Source organism: Cetorhinus maximus, chromosome 14 (genome assembly GCF_964194155.1).
Source record: "Cetorhinus maximus chromosome 14, sCetMax3.hap1.1, whole genome shotgun sequence".
Taxonomy (NCBI): Eukaryota; Metazoa; Chordata; class Chondrichthyes; order Lamniformes; family Cetorhinidae; genus Cetorhinus; species Cetorhinus maximus.
This window is the reverse complement of record NC_135892.1, coordinates 9006090-9028980: the sequence shown is the minus strand read 5'-3', so window position 1 is coordinate 9028980 and position 22891 is coordinate 9006090. Positions and strand designations below refer to the sequence as shown.

General features: G+C 44.2%; 1 protein-coding gene across 1 annotated transcript in view; it reads right to left on the bottom strand.

Annotated features, from left to right (window-relative positions):
• Positions 1 to 16018: 16018 nt before the first annotated feature.
• The window catches only part of sptlc3 (serine palmitoyltransferase, long chain base subunit 3), a 115833-nt gene continuing 108960 nt past the window's right edge, over positions 16019 to 22891 (bottom strand). The window contains exon 12 of the mRNA XM_078556462.1: positions 16019 to 18254. Coding sequence (XP_078412588.1) covers positions 18141 to 18254 — 114 coding nt within the window. The 3' untranslated portion in view covers positions 16019 to 18140. The remainder of the gene's footprint in view (positions 18255 to 22891) is intronic.

Below are 22891 nucleotides of genomic sequence, written 5' to 3'. Positions count from 1 at the left end.
GTTCTAGATTTCCAGCATCTGCAGTATTTTGCTTTTATCCTTTTTCCATGTTGTCTAATATTATGAAGTGATGGCACTGTTTGCACAAAAACCTTTTCCTCGTGTTGTAAAAATGTCATCCCATCCGTTTGTAAAAATGCGTGCAACTGTTCTGAATTTACTCCCTCAATGAGTTTAATTACTTATACCAGAATGTGGACGTTGTTGGCAAGATACTCATTGCCCATCCTTATAGTTGGCTATGAGAAGGTGGTGGTGGGCTTTATCTTTGTGCTACTGCAAATCTTATGATGGGTTGATAGCATAGTGGTTATGTTGGAGGCATGATTTGAAACTCATGTTTGACACTAGTTAGATCTCAGCTGGAGAACTGCGTACAGTCCTGGGAACCGCATTTTGGGAAGGATGTGAAGGCATTGGAGAGGGTGCAGAAGAGGTTTACGAGAATGATTCCAAGGATGAGAAACTTCAGTTATGAAGATAGATTGGAAAAGTTGGGACTCTTTTCCTTGGAGAGAAGGCGGCTGAGAGGAGATTTGGTAGAGGTGTTCCAAATCATGAGGGGCCTGGACAGGGTAGTTAGGGAGAAACTGTTCCCATTGGCAGAAGGATTGAGAATGAGAGGGCCCAGATTTAAGGTAATTGGTAAAAGAAGCAAAAGTGATATGAGAAAAACTTTTTCACAAGCGAGTGGTTCAGGTCCGGAATGCATTGCCTGAGAGTGTGGTGGAGGCAGGTTCAATCGAAGGCATTCAAGAGGGAATTACATGATTATTTGAAAAGAAACAAAGTGCAGGGTTACAGGGAGAAGGCAGGAGCATGGCACTAGGTGAAATGCTCATTTGGAGAGCCAGCACAGACACGATGGGCTGAATGGCCCCCCTCTGCCCTGTAACAATTCTGTGATTCGCTGATTCTGTGAAATCCCATCAAGGAAGCCTAGGTGCAGTTAATTAAATAAATCTGGCATTTGTAAGGGTGGCCGTGAACCCACTGCGATGTCTTATCTTCTGAAATGGCTGAGAAGTTACTCATTTGTCAAGAAGCTACCTCACCACCACCTTCTCAGGGGCAATTAAAGATGAATTCTGGCCTTGTCAGCCACACCCACATCCTGTGAATGAATGCTCATTCATTGTTCTGAACCATTTAATATGTGGCTAAGAACAGATCTGCCTCGCTCCCTCCTCCAATTACCCTTTCCCCTTGGGAATTGCATAACTTCCAGCCATAATTCTGTGGGTGGAATTGGCTATGATCTGATACTATGCCGCTCTCACTCTGTGCTGTTCCAGGCTGGAGTCCTGCCAGAGTGTGCCTTGTTTCCAGGCTTGCGTTCATTAATCTGCTGTCATATCTACCGTGTTTGTCAATTTTCAAGAAGTGCACTCACAAAGCAAAAAAAAAACTTCAGCCTGTTTCAGTATTTGGTACACGGGGAGAAAGAGGAGGCAAAAGAAATAGTCGCCTGCTATAAACCACCTGACCTTTCATCACTATAATAGTTGTTAATGTTTTATGGGGGGTTGTAGTTTAGCATTCACCTGACTCTTGTGGGTGTTGTGGTCCACAGAAGCCACAGAGCCAGGAGTTCTGGGTTGGGCTACAAACAGCATACACGCAATCCATTTTAACCACACATCCAGGAATGTATGTCTAACTACCCTGCACGCACACACACACACACACACGCACACACGCACACACATGCACAAACACAAGGCACAAACAAGCACATTTGTTTCCTGCTCCAAGCCTACTTGAGTATTCTGCGCAGAAACACAGGCCACATAAGTTACGGATTCAGTCCATATAAATGACAGATTCCACAGTAGGTGCCTAGACCCATCAGTTCTGCCATAGCCCTGCCAACTCTTCGCACCCACTCCATGTGAGTACAGCTCCTGGAGTGTGAAATTGGAGGGTTATGTGCAACAATGGGGCCGCTTCTTAGTCCTTAACTCATCTTTCACACTTTGAGTCTGATTCAAAACCCGTCCTCATGCACAGAGTTAAAATCGAGCCCAGAATTTGCCATTAATTTGGGCATGTGGCGATAAACCGAAGTTAAATAGCAATTCCTCCCAGCAACGATGAAACGATGATTTGAAACGGGTGAAAATGGTTCCTGATTTATTTCCATTTAAGGGCTGGTAGAGACATACACAGAACAGTGCAATACTTAGCTCAATTAATTATATCAGTAAATAAACAAATGTTTCTTTGATGTGGCTGCATCATCCTCAAATAGCAACCAAGGAAATTTGACGATACTCGTGGTTACCAACTGCCATGAATACTTGTTAAATTTGCAACACTGAACACACAACACTGAAATAAGAAGAGCTTTTAAGGCAGAACGTGCAACAAATGATTTCGGAAAGACATGGATCACATATGTAAATGGGCTGTTTAATTGCAAGTGAAAGATGAAATTGACAAATATGAAGCATGAACATTGAGCAGAAACTGAGGGACAGGCACACATGAAGAGAATAGATTTTGTCCGGGGGAGACTTTGAAAGGAAACTATTTGTTTTCTTATTTGTTCACGGGATGTGGGTGTCACTAGCAAGGCCAACATTTATTGCCCATCCTTTATTGCCCTTGAGAAGGTGGTGGTGAGCCGCCCCCTTGAACCGCTGCAGTCCATGTGGTGTAGGTACACCCACAGTGCTGTTAGGAAGAATTTTAACCCAGTGACAACGAAGGAACTATCTCCAGTCTAGACGCCTGGAGGTAGATCCTGATGCTGTGGGTGACCGGGACGTCTTCTGTGTCTTGTTCAGCTCTACTCGTCCCAGGACATGGTGCTGACCCACCTTCAAGACCATTGAGCCTTAGATTGGTCTCATTTGCTCAGTCCGGAAGAATCAGTCTTCGCCTGCCAGGTTAGACAGATCCCTAAGTCTCCAGGGGTAGGAGACCTGGTAACTATCCTTGCCTGGTTTTGCTCGCTTGTCAAAGCAGTTTACTGGGTGTGGTTGCTGTCACATGCTCACAACTGCTTGGAGAAACAAGTGAGAATGGGGTGAAGGTGGGGACCAATGCGCCACTCCAAAGAGTGTTGCGAGCCGGTCTGGGAAAGGTGCTACCACTCCCTTACACCCCTTACACCCAAACCCATGGCCTCTACTGCCTAGAAGGACAAGGGCAGCTGATGTGTGGGAGCACCACAACCTCTAATTCACACACCATCCTGACTTGGAAATATATCACCGTTCCTTCACTGTCGCTGGGTCAAAATCCTGGAACTCCCTCCCTAACAGCACTGTGAGTGTACCTACACCACAGGGACTGCAGCGGTTCATGAACTTGGCTCACCACCACCTTCTCAAGGTCAATTAGAGATGGGCAATAAATGCTGGCCTAGCCTGTGACGCTCACGTCCCACGGATGATTAAATTAAAACATTTTTAAAAGGGTAATCTAAGTTATTTTAGGGCAGCACTAATAACTTTTTTCTGATATTGCTGACTGGTTCAATCTGTGGTGTGAATCTTGGGCTGTCTCTTGTGCACTCCAATTTAATTCTCTTTCCTCCTCTCTTGCAGGAGTATTTCTGTGGGTGCCAATAAACTTTCCTCATCCTTATTAAAATGTGAAACCTTCATCTGAGGGCCTGGATAGTATGGATAGTATGGCACAGCTGAGCGCAGTCCTGTTCTAGTCCAATATTCACGTATAGGCATTTTCCGACAGAGGTCACTGAACAGGGCTAGCATTCATTCACTCCAGCATGTGTGGTTCAGAAGGAACTGGACTGGGAATAGGCAGAAACTAGACATTTAGGAACAGGAGGAGGCCATTCAGCCCCTCAAGCCTGTTACACCATGCTGACCTGTGCCTCAACTCCATGTGGACCCACCTTTGCTCCAAGTCCCTTAATACCATCAACAATCTCAAATCTGTGGCTCATAGTGTTAACAATTTCAACAAACCTAGTAAGACCACAACCTTTGGGAAGAGAAGACCATATTTCTACTACCACGTTGACTGAAATGAGCAAGGGCAGTGGTGAACTGGGTGTTGGGGGGGGGTGCAGTTGGTAGGGGCAAAGGGCTAATCTCCTTGTGGAAGGGGAGGCTGAGAGGAGATTTGATAGAGGTGTTCCGAATCATGAGGGTTCTACACAGAGTAGATAGGGAGAAAGCGTTCCCATTGGCTGCTCTAGGTGTTTTCTGATTGCCTTTTGAAAGCCACAGTTGAATCTGCTTCCACCACACACTCAAGCAGTGGGAGCCAGATACTAAACTGGACGTAAGAAGGTTTTTCCTTATGGAACTCTTTGATTCTTTTGCCATTCACCTTTGCCGTGCCCCTTAAAGGCACATCACATTCAAAACTTTTAAAGCATTAACTGTACTCAGTGTGGAACCTTTTGGAACTGAATTTTCTTTATTAAATGGACACTACTGGGCTGCAAAAGATGGCCGCCAAGGGTCACCTGACCCGGCCAAGGGTCAAAAAGTAGAGGACACAGATTGAAGGCGTTTCAGACAGCGATGAGAGAGAACTGAAACCTCTGTTCCCTTCCCCTGCTGTCTGTAATCAGTGCGTTTTTTAAAATGAAGGATTAACCCCTGAATGTGTGGACAAGTTGAATAGCCAGCAGAAACCTTTTTGTGGGTTTAAATAAAAAGGATTATTTTATTCATGCTTTCACTCTAAAGCCTATCACTACATCACTCACTTAACCACTCACACACACACACACACACACACACACCCCAGGAAAATACAGTTAAAGAGAATAGTGCACTTTCACAAATTATAAATAAAAGAGTAGTTTGTAATTCGCATGATTGGTTTGTCTTGGAAAACACATGTTGCAGGTCCAATGGAGAAGAGGTTCTCACTCATGAAGTGTAGTTAAGTGAATTCAATAGCCAAAGTCGTATAAGTCATTGCAGGATTCTTTCGAAATAATGGTCTTTCTGCAGATCATGGAGCTTGTAACTTGTAGTCTTGTTACCAGGAAGTCAGTTTGCTATATATGTGGACTCAAAAAGGAACAGGCTTGGAGACCTTATGATGTTACAGTCTCCAGTTCTTAAGGCATTGGTGTTACTGCCCTTTAGCTGCTGCTGCTGCTTCTGTGTCTTTCTGCAGACATCACTTAAAGGGTAAAGGGGAGGCCAACATGGCTGCTTTACCATATGGTTTCTCACAGTCCCCTTTTCCCAATATGATGTTAGGTTTAAGTTGATTATCCACAACCTGGATTATTGTTTGAGGACATTTGCCCTGGGTGTTTGAGACAATCACCATCTTGGTTTCAGAACCCATTCAAGTCAGGAAATACTTTGTGGGTGGTTTTAGGAGATGGATAGTGACACCTCTGGTCTGCAATGTGTCCTTTTGTCCTTTCAAGACAGTGCGGCAGTTCTTGAATCCACAGACCGTGTCAGGTGACCCTTGGCCGTGTCAGGTGACCCTTGGCGGCCATCTTTTGCAGCCCTGTAGCGTCCATTTAATAAAGAAAATTCAGTTCTAAAAGGTTCCACACTGAGTACAGTTGGTGTTTTAAAAGTTTTGAATGTGATGTGCCTTTACAGGGCAGGGCAAAGGTGAATGGCAAAAGAATCAGAGGGTGTCATAAGGAAAAACCTTCTTACGTCCAGGTTAGTATCTGGCTCCCACTGCTTGAGTGTGTGGTGGAAGCAGATTCAACTGTGGCTTTCACTAGGCAGTCAGAAAGCACCTAGAGCGGAAAATAAATTGCAGGGAGAGGGGGAAAGGCTGGGGGAGTGGGACTGGCTGGATTACTCTTTTAGTGAGCTGGCATGTGCTGAACAGGCCAAATGGCCTCTTTCTGTGTTGTTACGATTCTAGAGCGATGACCCATTTTGCAGAAACGGACAGGTATCCAACACCAAATGCGTTGCGCTGCATTCTGTTAGCCACGTAGCTCACCCTCTGAAATACAGCACCTCAGCCAGTTCATGTGCTCAGAACAATGCCGGTGGAAACCAGACCTCCCTGGAGCATGGTGGATGTTAGCATAAACGATTCTAAATTCCTTTCCCTGTTCTGTGTGCCACAACTACTTCCCCTCGCCACATGCAGTCAACTCCTTTAAACAGCCATAAAAAAAAGTACAGAGCTGTTCAATGTATACATAGGCATCCTGAGCAAAAGTCATTCAGCTCCAGTCAGCTCCCCCCCAGACTTTTCTGTGCGACACTTCCAGGGACCCTTGGATCATAATCGGCACACGGTCAGGCCATTCTGCCCACCATACCTATGCGGGCTCTTTGAAAGAGCTATCCAACTCCCCTGCCCCCTCTCCATAGTCCGGGAATTTTCTTTTTCCCTTTCGAGCATGTATCCTGTTCTGGGATGGTCCCTCTCCCTTGGGGTCTAGGCGTGGGACGTGTTTCTTAGGCAGGCTGTAGACACTGTCCGCTTAACACTTGTTTGTTAGTACCCACATCGAAACAGGTTACAGAGTAGGCATGTTGCACCTAGGCATGACTCCAAGCCTTCTCTCTCTCAGGGGTCTAACACATGACTGACTGGTGTCAGTGGTACATCACCAGCGACGTCATACACTAGCATATACCACTTGTTAACCCTTACACTACATATCCCTTTTGAAAGTTACTATTGAATCCGCCTCCACTCCCCTTTCTGGGCAGGGTGTTCCAGGTCATTACTAATCGCTGCGCAGAAATAATTTCTCCTCGTCTTTCCCCAGCTCAGAAGAAGAATCATATTGGGACTCGGAACGTTAGCTCTGTTTCTCTCTCTCCACAGATGCTGCCAGGCCTGCTGAGTTTTTCCAGCATTTTCTGTTTTATTTCAGATTTCCAGCACCTGCAGTATTTTGCTTTTATCTCCTCATCTCACCTCTGGTTGCTTCACCAGTTGTAATAAACCTGTGCCGCCTGGTTACCAACCCTTCCGCCAACGGAAACAGTTTCTCCTTATTTGCGCTACCCTGTGCCCCCCTGTGATTTTCAACACCTCGATTAAATCTCTTCCTCTGCTTTGAGGAGGACAATCCCATTAGCTCAAATCTCTCTTCATCCTTCATCCCCGGGACTATTCTGGTAGATCTGACCTGTGCTTGCTCCAATACGCCTGTTCTAACGTATGGAAAGCGGGCATGTCGGGAGGTCAACAAATACAGGGACGTTTAGAAACCTGCAGGCAGCTAGATAGAAACCTGCTTAACTTGATCTAAGGTCTCTAAGTTTGAAAGCCTACGTTGTCTGACCAGGTCAGTTTTCCCAGTCCACTCTGGAATTGTGTTATTTGAGTTGGTCGAAGGTACGGAATTGGTTTTCTGAATCGTTATGTGATTTGGTAAAGGCAGCCAAATTATCTTTTGTCTGTAGTGTATTTGTTAAGAAGAGCCCATCCACCTTCAGCCACCTGGGTCCTACCCCCTAGAATTTCCTCCCTAATCCTCTCTCTCCTTAAACAGTCAATCCCTCCACCATAGATGCACAGTGGCAGCAGTGTGTACCATGTGCAAGATACGCTGCAGCAACTCACCAAGTCTCCTTCAACAGCACCTTCCAAACTCGTGACCTCTACCACCTAGAAGGACAAGGGCAGCAGACACATGGGAACACCACCACCTGCAAGTTCCCCTCCAAGCCACTCAACATCCTGACTTGGAACTATACCGCTGTTCCTTCACTGTCGCTGGGTCAAAATCCTGGAACTACCTTCCCACACCACATGGACTGCTGCGGTTCAAGAAGGCAGCTCACCACCACCTTCTCAAGAGCAATTAGGGGTGGGCAATAAATGCTGGCCTAGCCAGCGATGCCCACATCCCATAAATACATAGAATAAAATTGCAAAGACAGGAACAATTATATCTGTTGAATTCAACCCGAATAGATGTTGGGAGGGAAAAGAGACTTTAGAGATTGGATTTGGAATAGGATTTCTAACCCTCCAGGAAGTCTCCAGGAATTACCGATTAATCTCCAGGATACCTCTGCGAGCGACACCCAAGATTAAAATCACAGAGAAGTTTAAGTTTTTTGTATAATTTGTTTTCTCAACACCTATGTTCATTAGTTGTAAAGGTCTTGCGGATGAGGTGAAAAGGATGTTTGACTGACAGTCAAGAATCATCAAATTGGATAATTGCAAGTCCGTTTGCTTTCCAATTGGCTGTGGGAGGGCACACATAAGAATGATGGATGTGTCCAGGTGGCCAATGGCATGAGCTTAGGGGCGGGGTGTGAGGTCATGTGACAAAACCTCCTGGAAAATGTCCAACCAGTGTTGGCAACCACAACTGTCTAAGATGCCAGTAATTTGTGGCTGGTCTCATTATTCTTTCACTCGTACCTTTGTAAATTAATCATTCACCATAGCGACATTCATCCAGTTTTGTGCGATGCCCAAATTGCTTGGTGTAGAATGAATTAAATTGAGTCTTAAATCAAAATCATCTTTAAGAATGGCACTAGTTATTTATTCATGACTGAACAGCCTAGTTTAATAATATTCCCTTTGCCTTGATTTATGGAGGTTTGAGCATTTGCCAATTCTAAAGTGAGGGGATAATCAGAGAGTGAATTAGAGCAGTTTTCTAAAACACCAGGAATTCACCTATAGACCTTTTGGCTTGAATCCTGCTCTAAGATACAGGCAGCAGTGGATAAATAATCCTGTTCTCCACCTGGGCCCACATTTTTTGCCTTCTCGAAATGTGGAAACATTCAAACAAGTGCTCAATTAGCCTGCTCATGCTTGGAGATTAATCACTGCCTACAGATGAGGAGCAGAACAGTCAGGATCTAATTGCAGAACTGGATGGCCTACTCCTGTTCCCATCACCCGATGATCGTTCAGAAGATATAAAACTTGACTGAAGGTCTTTTCTGAGAGTGGGATGATGCATCTTCCTGCCTGCAAACATACTTCAGCAGAGGATTATTATTACTGTCTCGTTCTGCTGTTGGTTGTCAATGGTCCCTTCATTTGTTGGATTCTTGGGATGGCCGCAGGACCTGACAACCGAAAAAGACAGGAAAGTAGGGAGTGATCGGTATTCCCTTATGGAATAACACGTTGGGACGAGAGATTGCAGGGAGCCCACCTGCATTCTTCCTTGCCCATTGCTTTCATTGGCAGGTGAGAATGTCAACGGAAGCTGTCACCATCACCGAATCATCTCAAAAACAAGAGCTCCTGCAATAAAGCTACATCAACCATTACCATTTCTTAATGTAAAATTCACCGCAGTGCGTTCATCAATGTCAAAATCGGACCTCCAATTTTCAAGTCTGGCTCACGAGTAGAATTGTACCACAACTCAACATTAAAACCTGATAAAAAAAGATGGAGCCTGTACACTAGAGTTATGCAATAATGTCTATTTATGCAGCACCTTTAATGATACAAAACATCCCAATGCATTTAATGAGAGTGTTATCAATAAAAATACTTTTGACACCCAGTCACGGAAGGTGGCTGCCTGCCTCCCATAACCCTTGACCCCCTTATTGATCAAAAATCTAACTCAGTCTTGAATATATTCCATGTCCCAGCCTCCACTGCTCTCTGAGGGAGAGAATTCCACAGACTAACGACCCTCTTGAGGGAAAAAAATTCTCCTTATCTCCGTCTTAAAAGGGAGACCCTAATTTTTAAACTGTGTCCCCTAGTCATAGACTCCTTCACAAGGGAGAAATGTCCTCTCAGTATCCACCCTGTCAAGTCCTCTCAGGGTCATATATGTTTCAATAAGATCACCTCTCATTTTTCTAAACTCCAATGGGTATAGACTCAACCTACTCAATCTTTCCTCATAAGATAATCGCTTCATCCAAGGAAAACCAGTTGAATGAACATCATGTTTAATAACAAGGCGCTGGCTTTGTCTTGGGTTCACCATTGGCTTAACGGGTATGGTGCTCATGTGTTTGATGGAAAGGTCTTAGGCTCAATTCCTGTTCGAGTTACTCAAACTGAGCTAAGATAGCACAGGAACAGTATAATTAGTTTCAGGGAAAGTGGCGTTCAGTGACGGGAAGAAGTCAATGGCCTTTGTTGATGATCCTGATCGTGCAGCCGCAACTACTGGAAGGTGCAGAGTATCTGCATCAGGCAAGGACAGGACCGCGTTCTCCTGTGATGGTCACTTGTTTCAACAGCCCATTGACACTATCTGGATTTACACTCATTACATAATGTGGGGAGGTGTGTGATAATGGGGAGCAATCTGAAGGAAAACTACAGCAAGACTGAAACGAGATGGAAATCTGCTCTGAGGAAGGGTCGTACGGACTCGAAATGCTCTGTTTCTCTCTCCACAGGTACTGTTAGACCTGCTGAGGTTTTTCCAGCATTTTCTGTTTTTATTACAGAAACATACCTCTTTAAATGAAAGCCTACATAGGAAGGGGAGGAGGCTATTCAGGCACTCAAGCCTGACCCGTCATTCAATGAGATCATGGTTGATCAGTACCTCAGCTCCATTTCCTTTTGACCCAACTTCCACAGCTTTTTGAGGAGTAACCTCCTGATTTCCATCATCCTTTGTGTGAAAACGTGCTTCCTGATTTCGCTCCTAACTGGCTCAGTTCTGCTGTGGAATTCTTCACCTCTGCATCTATTAAAACCCTAAAATAATTTTAAACGTCTCAGTTTGATCGCCCCTCCACCTTCTACACGCAAAGGAGTATCGGGCAAGTTAATGCAACCTGTCCTCATGATTTAACCCTTTAAATCCTAGTATCATTCTGATGAATCAGCGATGTACCCATTCCAAGGCCAATTATATCTCTCCTGAGATTTTGTGCCCTAGAGTGGACCCCAGATGACCGAGGCCCTTATACACCTGAAGCATCGCTTCCCTCACTTCTGGATTCCAACAACCTTCAGATAAAGGCCTGCATTCCATTTGGCTTTCTAAATTCCTTTTGTGTCTGTGCTCTAGCTTTTAGTGATTTCTGTGCATGAGCATCTAAATCCCTTTGTTTCTCCAGTCTCTAGACTCTCACTATTGAGAAAATATTCTGATTCCTTTCAGGGAGCCGAATTGGAAGGCCTCACGTCTCCTCATTGAACTCCATCTGCTGCGATTGTGCCACTCACTTACTCTATCGAGACCCCTTGGAAACTTCCTGCTCTCATCTACCAAACTCACTGGAGCTCCTAACTTAGTGCTGTCTACAAACTCGGATATATAACTCTCTGCTCCTTATCCAAGTCAATATATAAAGACGAGGCCCAGTATAAATCCCTGGGGGGTCAACGCTCGTCACATATTCTGCTAATTAGAACAAACTCTTTCCCCTGCTCTCTGTCCTTTACCTCCCAACAAATTATTGGACCATGTCACAAGGTTATCGCTAATTCCAAGTGCTTGCACTTTTGCTAACAACCTCCCATGTGAAACCTTATCCAATACCTTTTGCAAGTGCATTTAGCCAGCATCTATAGACACTAATGACCTCCTCAAAAACATTCAGCAAGATTAGACAATCCACGATGACTCTGATAAGTTTTTACTTGCCCAAGTCTCCGATGATAGATTCCAGTAACTTTCTCACAACCGACGTTGAACTGAGACCTTTGCAGTTCACAGGTTTCTCCCTCCATCCCTTCTTAAATAACGGGAGTGACATTTGTAATCTTCCAATCCAAAATGCCCAATATCTGAATCTAGAGAACTTTGGAAAGTTTATGACTAATGCATCTCTAATTTCCGCATGGATTTCTTTTAATAGCCTGAAGTGGAAAGCATCAAGTTCTGGAGATTTGTCTATTTTAATTTATATAAGATAGCATATGTTCTGTAAAAAATCCTTTGCGGGCTTTTCTAATAAAGGCATTAACCAGCTTATTTTAATCTGGTTATCTCAGTTAAAATACCAAAACAAGAGGATCTTTTTTTTAGGACAATCATTGCTGTGTTAAGACTCAATTTTCTTCACTCTGTAATTAAATTTACAGCAGAAACATTCAACCCCTACACCCCAATTATGATAATAGGTCCCATTAAAAAAAAGGGCACATAAGCACTCGTTAATAGCAGTAATTTTATCAAGAGATTTAACAAAGTTCATAGAGAGAGAAGAGGCCGGAGTTAAGGGACTGCGAAAGGTTTTATTTGTGCATGCCAGCCAAGTGTCTTCATCATACATAAAGAAAACATTTCTGTCACAAAAGGAAGGAAATGCAAATTTTTTTCCTTGTACATTATGTATAAAAAATCAGTACACAAAAATATACAAACCTTTCACCATTAAAGCACGTGAAGGTTGTATATAAATTAAGTTTACAAACCAGTTCATTCCAGTCACTGTTCCCATACACAGTACCACGTACAATCCATAGACCCAGCACCATGTCCTGCCAGAACCAGCAATTATCTGAATAGAGGCGGGAAGTTTTTTTTTCCAAGATTGCAAGTGTCGGCAGTGCTATTTCCCTTATCTCAGTGTATGCAGATGGAGCTTGAAGGCACACTTTTTTTTTTAACCAAATCTCCTTAATGTTCAGAAATGGCAATCTGCCCCCATTTAACATGGAATGTTTAATTGTGAGTCAAATCACTTTTCTGTCCCGTTCATTCTTGCTCGGAGGTACCTGAATCCGACTGAGTGTCATAACTGAACGCTCCTGGGCCCATCCTCCCCAACTCCAATTAAAATCAGTAAACAGTAAGATTTTCAAGGACTGAAATACCACGCAAGCATGAGGGATGGGTTCACGGAATAATCCCGTCGGAAATCTCTTCTTTTAACAAGTATAATTAGACAAGAGAATCAGATATTTTTTGCCCCCGTCCTAACGATGTTGCAGCCCCTTAAGAACAGCATGGACGTTCGACAGAAATTCAGGCTAAGGGCAATCGAGTTTATCTCAAATGGCTAATGAATTTTGAGGCAGGAGAGAGGTTGGCATATTCAAGGCAGCTTTGCTATTGCCTAGAGGATTCACTCTCAAACCTGGTCAGAGAGTCCCGATTAAAAGTGTGTGCAAATGGAGCTTAAAAATGCACCTTTACTAATCTTGTCATTGTACGCAGCATCATGTAAAACACATAGACCCAACATTAAATGTTGGTAGAGCCACAGGCCAATTATCAGAATCCATGTAATAATAGCAGGGGGCAAAGAAACAACAATCAAGCAGGAGTTTAAACCCGTGAGGAGCATTCAGGTAAATTCAGACTTCAGTGTCAAGTCAATCTGAAACGTGGGATCTCTGAATTTTAACATTGCTCCCAGGAAGAAAAGAAACTGCCCTACCACGATTGGGACATAATCCTCAAAATGCAAATCTAAGCGGCATGTATTTTCACCCATACTTATTGCTGTAAGCAGAACAGTTCTTAAGTGGGTCCAAAGAGCGTTTAACTTTCTTTGAATGTTTTCTTCAGTCCAGATGAACCTATTGTAACAAAATTGTTGGTATATTCCTCGTCCATCTAACTGTTAAGAGTTTGGACAGGTAGGATTCACTCCTTTCTCTCTGTGCCCTTCCATCCCATATCCCAACTAGATTATAAAGGATTAAAAGAATAACATAAAAAAGAAATACACTGTCCCTTTATGAATCAACCACAGATTACTATTGATTGGTTGGCAAGTGGACTCTGATTGGTAGACACGCCTCCACCAGAGTTCACTTGCTAACAAATTAGCAGTCTCTTCTCATGCAGTATAAATTGTTGTTCTCTTTGCATTTGGTATTCTTGCGAGTTGTCCTGATGAGTACAAGATGAAAAGCTTCAACAACGCGTGTCCTTTTTCAGCAATAATCTAGTTCTATACTACCAAACAATTATTAACAGGTGACTGTTTTTGCTCAGGAGTGTAGCAAGATGCCTTGTGATGGTGGGGACACAGATTGTTGAAGAGGTGTGTGTGTGTCATGCAAGGCCATGAGGACGATGCGTTCTTGCGCATGACGCCCCTTAAATAACATGGGCGCATCCCAATTAAAAATCGGATCCGAATTCACCTCAACACTTGTCTGGCTTTTCCTGGGGGAAAAAAATTGCTTTTCAGCAAACTTTCTTAGTTTGAGCTTTGAAGGCCCAAGGGAGGAAATAACGCATTTAAAAAAAAAACTGGATTTACATCGTTTTATTGAATGTCAGTAACCTCGATAAGAATAGTTTTGGCAAACATTTTATCCACTGAGGACAACAAGCCTTTAAAATCTGTGAATCCACTCTCCTTTAGGCCCAGTCAAGTGTTACTTCGCATCTTTTCAATGACTGGAAAATGCGGTAATCTTTTCATCAAACCCCGACACTTATAAGGAATTCTAATTTTGTTTAGGATCCTGGAGATTGTTAAACTTCGGTCCAATGCAATAACGGTAGAGACAGATTAATGGGGGCAGTTTTATGGACTACAATCAATTCCCACAACATATAAAACTGCAATGTCTTCCTTTAAGCTCAGTGGGCGTGATCCTAGAAACGGTGTGAATGTTGAAATCAAAAGGCTTCAATTACTTTAGCAAATTGAGTGCTGTAAGTACTATGCACTTGGTGGTAAGGCTGATGTGAAAAAGTGTGAACACAGATGCCCTCTTGTGCAAAAACACACACCTCGCCAAATTGAAATGTAGGTTGGAAATAAGCTGAATTATACGCTCATCAGGATGAGGGACAATGGTGCGGGACAGCACAGCACATTCCCTCTTCTGGGACACTCGGGGAGATTAAGCATGTTAGAAGTTAGGCTGTTAGCCGCAAGCAAAGCCCCAGTCTGCTACACTAACAACATGTCACAACCTCAAACGCTGAGAAAAACATCTATTTGTCTTTTTACAGTCTCCAGTATTGCCAGTGAGAAGTAAATTAGGGGTCAGTTTGCTGTGGGTCCACATCAGCGACTGGGTAGAGATTTCTCAAAATCGCTGCACACAGGTAAATTTTCATTTATATTCTTGCAAGGACCCAGAAGTGTCGTGTTATAGGATGGGCTCCAGGCCTATTCTCAAGGCCATTGTTAATACTGTATCTTTCTGACTCTTGCAGCAAAGACCTTCTACAGACTTGAGTTCCTCTTGGTAAGAAAATGCCAAAACACGTTTGATTGGCAGGTAAGAAAGATCTATTTCCACCCGCTTGGTGTTAGCCTGGTAAAAGTGCGCGCACTCCATCAATGAGATCACGTACACACCTCTATGTACATGATGCCTATGTTGTGACAATACTTAAGTGCCTCATGAGGCAATGGCTCTACAGAGAGTGTCGGCAATTAGTCATGGTCACACTCTGCTGCCTGTTTTGCCACTGGTTCCTACAGCAAGATAGACTTGCATTTTTAGAACACCTTTCACGACCTCAAGTCATCCCAAAGTGCTTTGTAGCCCGATGGAGTACTGTTGAAATGTAGTCACTGTTGTAATGTGCAAAACCCAGCAGCCAATTTGTGCACAGCAAGCTCCCACAAACAGCAGCACAAAGACAACCAAATGATTTTATTTCAGTGATGTTTACAGAGGGATAAATATTGGCCACGACACCAGGGATAACTCCTTGCTAATCTACAAAATAGCAGCAATGAGATCATCTTATGTCCACCTGAGACCTGAGATGGGGCCTTGATTTAACATCTGATCTGGAATGAGGGAACCATTATTGAAATTGTAGATTCACGCACAATTATTTTCTGACAGTGCAGCGTCCCTTCAGTGCTGCATCGGGAGTGTCAGTCTAGGCTTCTTGTGCTCAAGTCTCTGGAGTGGGACTTGAACCCACAGCCTTCTGACTCAAGAGGTGAGTGCGCTACCCACTGAGCCACAGCTGACACTACAAGAGGAATTTGCATTACTATTAAAAGTACATTCGGGACAGCAGTGCCCGTCAAGCTGTGAGGCAGGAGCTCTGTTTAAACACTGGCCACTCGACATAATTTGCACCTGCAGTGACAGATCTGTGGGAGTGATGCCATTCCAGCTCCAGCTTCCAAACCAGGGGAGCAAATTCTTCCGGAAAGTTCAAACATTGACAGATAGAGTGGCTTACCACATGTGGCACAGGAGTTCAGTGCAAATAACGTCTTCGTCTTTGCAGTTCTGTTTTGGTGGGGGAGGGGGGGGAAAGAGTCAGTGCATTTTCTGTACTCTATGCTAGCCTGCTCAATGCTGCTAATGGAGCCACTTGTAGAGCTGAGAGGTGTTAAACAGATTCCTTAAGAGATTTAAACGGAATGAAAATAATTGTGCATGAATCTACAATTTCAATAATGGTTCCCTCACTTTGTTACTGGCTTCTTACAGTTATGAAGAGTGAGAGTTGCAGTGAATGACATTCTGAGAGGTGACATTAATACTGATACTGGGGATAGAATGTAATTAAAACTTTTGGATCCACTGTGATAACATATCCTGTACTGGTTAAAGCTATGGAACTGAAGGATTAATTAGGGCTACTGGTTTAGAATTACTGTCGCCTTTTTAATTACGTTGGAACCCAGGAAATTTTAGCAGAGGTTGAATTCGGCAAATTCCTCCATTTCTTCTGAAGGGGCAGCAAAGCAACAAGAGCTCGGCTGCGAATCGAGCTGCGTTCTGGGTTTAAATAGTGAATCAAAATGATCGTTGCGGCTAAAAAAAAAATAATAAAAGGTTAAAAATATTCAAGTCGGGTTTCCACGTAAAACAGGTCACAAGCAATACGCATTTTTAAAAAAGAACACGTCCGACCTCAGCAGTTCAGCTGCGGTGTTGCTGGGCGGAGTGGCAACTTCAGTGCGCGAGGAGGCCTGGTTAATAGTTGCCGTTTGCGCTGAATTAGATCAGGAAGCGCGCGTTTTGGTCGGGACTAGGCATCCGTGGGCTAGCGTGATCCAATTGTCATGGCCCATCTCTCATGAGGTTCGAATCCAGGCATGGACTGAAAGCGCTGAATTCGACCTTCCCTGAGACGAGAGAAGGGTCTCTTGGTCAGTAGGGGGCACAAGGCCTTATGCCAAGAGGACTCACAGCGATGGTCAAGCGGGCAGCTGCGGCCGGGGGCCAAAGCAACCCCCCACTCCCCTCCCTGCCACCTCACGACTGAAGGAGAACAGGGAACGCAGCTTGTTAAAACCAGGTTAATTACAAAAGGACAAGGCGATGAAAATGACAAAAATTAAATTAAAATAAAACAAAGTCACCACCTCGTATAGACAGCTGCAACAATTAACCCTTTCCTGCTCCCCTCTAAGAAAAAATATTAAATAGGACAATCTCCTTTGCAGAAAGAATTTCACAGATTTAAAAATCAGATAAACTGCTCGGCGAGAACATTCTGAATACGCATTCAAACATATTTCACCCCCCCGCCCCCCCTCATCCGCCACACCATGTTTTACATGAGTTTCAAAAGGACCTCAGCGAAAGGCCTACAAAAATGATAATTTCTGTATTTACACGTACATCGTTTTCCATAACATTTCAACAAAATTCCATGTGATTAGACAATCCTTTGGCAACATCTCCCCAAATGTCAAAATATCTGCGGCTATGAATGATATCCGTCTGAAAATCCAGTAGCAGGTGATTCACATTCCAACAAAGATCCACCCAAACATGCCTGAGAGTTTAACTTTTGGCTAATTCCTGAATGAATATTTATTGCAATAGCTGCATAGAAAGATTTTTAAAAAACCCAACATTTTAAATGCTCGTCTGGCATTAACAGCAACAATCATTTTTTTTTTTTAAATAATTTTTTTTCTCTTGAAACAACCCCCCCCTCCCCGAAAAGGGACAAATCGCGTGAGTGAACCAACATCGACAGAAAGAACAGCTGCAGGCCTTGTGAACTAGGCTCCTGGATTTGTTTGTGCTGGTCTCCCACCCCCACCCCATCTCCCACTGGGCTGGAACATTAGGAGTATCTTGTGCGAGAACCGTGACGGTGGTACATCACCGGGGGGTGGTGGGGGAGAGAGCCACTCCGGCCCCCAGATCGCTCGTTCGCTCACTCTCTGTGCAGGCGGGAGGGGGTCTGTTAGTCTCACGCCAGCCTCCCTCCTGCTTCCCCCGCCTTATTCCCCAACCCACCCACCGATTCACGTGCGCTAAAGAGGAGGTGCGCGCGCACACATACACACACACACGTGCTGTTTCCATCACCGGGTCGCAATGGAGGGGGAGCACACGCGTGTAACCCGTCTCATAGCTCATGGCCCACGCCGCCGGAGGGAGCTTCAGTCTTCCATTTCAAAATCCGGCTCGTCGTAGATTTCGGGGCGAATGCAGGGAGACCGCCTGGAGTACTTGAACTGTAGGTAGTTCCCCATTTCATCCAGGACGTTCAACACCTGCAATAGTTAATGTTCATGAAAAAAAAAATGACTTGCGTTTCTATAGCGCCTTCCTCAACCACCGAAGCGCTTTACAGCCAATGAAGTACTTAACGAATTTTGGTCACGGTTGTAATGTAGGAATCGGCACCAATTATCCTTGAGCTCACTGGAATTTAGATGGCGGCTCAGGGGTTGCTGGCTTTTCCATGTTTCAAGAGCATTTAACGCCCAATCAAGGGAGCCGGCATCAGTCAGACTGGGGGATAGCTGCTAAAAGCGTCACTGACATTGTACTCTGCCCATACAGTCACTACAGCACAGGAGGCCCTTTGGCCCATTGAGTCCGTGCCAGCTCTCTGTAGAGCAATCCCCTCAGTCCCACTCCCTTGCCCCATTCCCCGTAGCCTTTCAAGTTTATTTCCCTCAAGTGCCCATCCAATATCCTTTTGAAATCGTTCATCGTTCCACTTCCACCTCCCTCTTGGGCAGCGGGTTCCAGGTCATTACCACTTGCTGTGAAAAGAGTTCTTCCTCACATCCTCCTTATCTCTCGCCTAAACCCTTAAATCAGTCCCTTCGTCCTTGATGGGAATATCTCTTCTTTGTCTACCTTATCTAAACGCGTCATAATCTAGTACAGCTCTAACAAATCGTCCATCAGCCTCCTTTGCTCCAAGGAGAACAATCCTCTCTGGCCAAACCCTGTAATTAAAATTCCCTGGAACCAGTCTGGTAAATCCCCTCCACGCCCTCTGAAGGACACTCACGTCTTTCCTCAAATGTGGTGCCCAGAAGTTATGTCTGGTGCAATCTGGGGCATCTATAGGGTGTGTTGGCAAAGGGCGAGAAACAGCTGGTGCGGCCACACTGTGAGCTACCAGAGTTAAGTCAGACAGTAAATAGAAATGCAAGGACTAAAATCAGGAAGAGAACATAAGAAATAGGTGCAGGAGTAGGCCATTCGGCCCCTTAAGCCTGCTATTCAATAAGATCATGGCTGGTCTGCCCCAGCCCTCAACTCCCCGATATTTCAAAAATCTATCTACCTCCTCTTTAAATACTTTCAGTGATCTAGCCTCCACAACTCTCTGAGGTAGAGCATTCCAGGCATTCACTACCCTCTGAGAGAAGAAATTCCTTCGCATCTCAGTTTTAAATGAGTGCCCCCCCCTATTCAGGAACTATGTCCCCTAGTTCAAGATTCCCCCACTAGCGGAAACATCTTCTCGACACCTACCTTGTCAAGCCCCCTCAGAATGTTGTACGTTTCAATACGATCACCCCTCATTCTTCTAAACTCTCATGAATAAAGGCCTAACCTGTTTAGCCGTTCTTGGTAAGTCACTCCCTTCATCCCAGGGATCAGCCTAGTGAATCTCTTTTGAACTGCCTCCAATGCCAGTATATCCTTTCTTAAATAGAGAGACCAAAACTGTACACAGTACTCCAGGTGCGGCCTCACCAACACCTGTACAGTTGTAACAAGACTTCCCTATTTTCAAACTCCAACCCCCTAGTAATACCGGCCAAAATTCCATTTTCCTTCTTAATTACTCGCTGCACCTACATGCTAACTTTTTGTGTTTCATGCACAAGTACACCCAGATCCCTCTGTGCTGCACTTTTTTCAAGTCTCTCTACATTTAAATAATAGTCTGCCTTTCGATTTTTCCTACCAAAGTGCATGACCTCACACTTTCCGACATTAAACTCCATCTGTCAAGTTTTTGCCAACTCACTCAACCTACCTCTATCCCCTTGCAGATTCCTTATGTCCTCATCACAACATGCCTTCCCACCTATTTTTGTATTGTCAGCAAATTTGGATACATTACACTCTGCCCCCTTCACCCCCATTAATATAGATAGTAAATAATTGAGGCCCTAGGACTGATCCTTGTGGCACTCCACTAGTTATTTCTTTCCAACCTGAAAAAGACTCATTAATCCCCACTCTCTGTCTTCTGAAACGTGGCAGATGGAGTTTAATCCTCAATCTATGCTAATAAATTACCCCCAATACCATGAGCTCCTATCTTGTGCAATAACCTTTTGTGTGACACCTTATCGAATGCCTTCTGGAAATCCAAATACACTACATCTACCGGTTCCCCTTTATCAACTCTGCTTGTTATATCCTCAAAGAACTCTAGCAAATTTGTCAAACATGATTTCCCTTTCACAAAACCATGTTGACTCTGTTTGATTGCGTTAAGCTTTTCTAAATGTCCTGCTATTTCTTCCTTAATAGTGGACTCTAGCATTTTCCCAATGACAGATATTAGGCTGACTGGCCTTTGGTTTCCTGCTTTTTGTCTCCCTCCCTTCTTGAACAGGGCATCACATTAGTGGTTTTCCAATCTGCTGGGACCCTCCCAGAATCCAGAGAGTTCTGGAATATTCTCGACCAATGCCTCCACTATCTCTGCAGCCACTTCCTTTAAACCCTTGGATTCAGCCCATCAGGTCCTGGTGACTAGTTTGCCTTTAACCCCATTAGTTTGTCAAATACTTTGTCCCTCGTGATGGAGACTGTTACAAGATCTCTCCTCCCATTAGCTCCTGGCTTATCTGATATCTTTGGGATGTTTATAGTGTCCTCCACCGTGAAGACCGATGCAAAATATTGGTTTAAATTATCTGCCATTTCCCTGTTCCCCGTTATCAATTCTCCAGTCGCATCCTCCGAGGGTCCCACACTCACTTTGGCCACTCTCTTACTTTTTATATACCAGTAGAAGCTCTTGCTGTTTGTTTTTATATTTCTTGCCAATTTGCTTTCACAATCAGTTTTCTCCCTCTTTATTGTCTTTTTAGTCATCCGCTGCTGGTTCCTAAAAAATTCCCAATCCTCTGGCCTACCACTAGTTTTCGCTGCTTTGTATGCCTTAGTTTTTGATTGGATACTCTCCTCGATCACCTTTGTTAACCACGGGCGGTTCATCCTTCTCATCGAGTCCTTCTTTTTGACTGGGATAAGTTTTTGCTGAGTGCTATGAAGTATCTGCTTAAATGTCTGCCACTGCTCATCCACTGACCTTCCCTTAGTCTATTTTCCCAGCCCACTTTAGACAACTCTTTCCTCATATCTCTGTAATTGCCCTTATTTAAGTTGAGGAAACTGGTTTGAGACCCGAGTTGCTCGCTCTTGAACTGAATTTGAAATTCTACCATGTTGCGATCGCTACCCCCCTAAAGGATCCTTAACTACGAGATCTCTTATTAACCCTACCTCATTACACATTACTAGATCTAAAATAGCCTGTTCCCGGGAAGGTTCTGCAACATATTGCTCTAAAAAACAATCCCTGATGCACTCTACAAATTTGTCTTCCATGTTACCCCTGCCAATCTGATTTGTCCAGTCAATATGCAGATTAAAATCACCCATGACAATTGTAGCACACTTCTTACACGCCTCCAATATTTCCCGATTTATACTTTGTCCTACAGTGAGGCAACTCTTGGGGGGCCTGTAGACTTCTTCCCCTTGCTATTCCTTATTTCCACCCAAACTGATTCTGCATCTTGATCTATTGCACCTGATATCAATACTCACTGACACCTTCCTTTATTAACAAAGCTACCCCATCTCCTTTCCCTTTTTCCCTATTTTTCCGGAATGTCAAATACCCTTGAATATTGAGTTCCCCGTAACCATGTTTCTGTAATAGCTAACAAGTCATATTCATTTATTTTTATTTGTGCCGTCAACTCAGTTATCTTGTTACAAATGTTGCGTGCATTCAGATAAAGAGCCTTAACCTTCGACTTTTTAACCATTATTGCCCATTCTGGTTCTAATTTCTGCTGCACTCTTCTGCTTATATTTTCTGCTCCTTCCTGTCACTCTTTGATTAACGTTTGCCTCTTCACTACCCTGCAGCTCTGCTCTCTCGTTTCTTTTTGATTTTTTAAACTTCCCTTCAATCGAACGCTCCCCCCCTCCATTAATTAGTTTAAAGTCCTATCCACAACCCTAGTTATACGATTCACCAGGACACTGGTTCCAATGGAACAGCTTTCTCCTTCCCCAGTATTAGTGCCAGTGCCCCATAATTCAGAAGCCATTTCTCCCACACCAGTCTTTGAGCCACACATTTACCTCTCTAATCTTATTTACCCTATACCAATTTGCATGGGGCTCAGGTAATAATCCGGAGACTATTACCTTTGTGGTTCTGCTTTTTAATTTAGCCCCGAGCTGCTCGTAGTCCCTCAGCAGAACCTCTTTCCTAGTCCTACCTATGTCGTTGGTACCTACGTGGACCACGACAACTGGATCCTTCCTCTCCTGCTCCAAGTTCCTCTCCAGCCCAGAGGAGATGTCCTTAACCTTGGCACCAGGTAGGCAACACAGCCTTTGGGATTCTTTGTCTTTGCTGCAGAGAACAGTATCTATTCCCCTAACTATGCTATCCTATTACCACTACATTTCTTTTTTCTCCCCCCACTTGAATGGCGCTCTGCACCAAGGTGCTGCGGTCAGTTCGCTCATCCTCCCTGCAGTCTGTGCCCTCCTCCACATCGGGAGCAAGTACTTCGTACCCATTGGACGAGGGCACTGGCTGAGGCTCCTCCAAAGCTAAATTCTGGATCCCCATACCTGCCTAACTCGCAGTCAAATGCTCCTCTCCCTGACCATGGTCCAA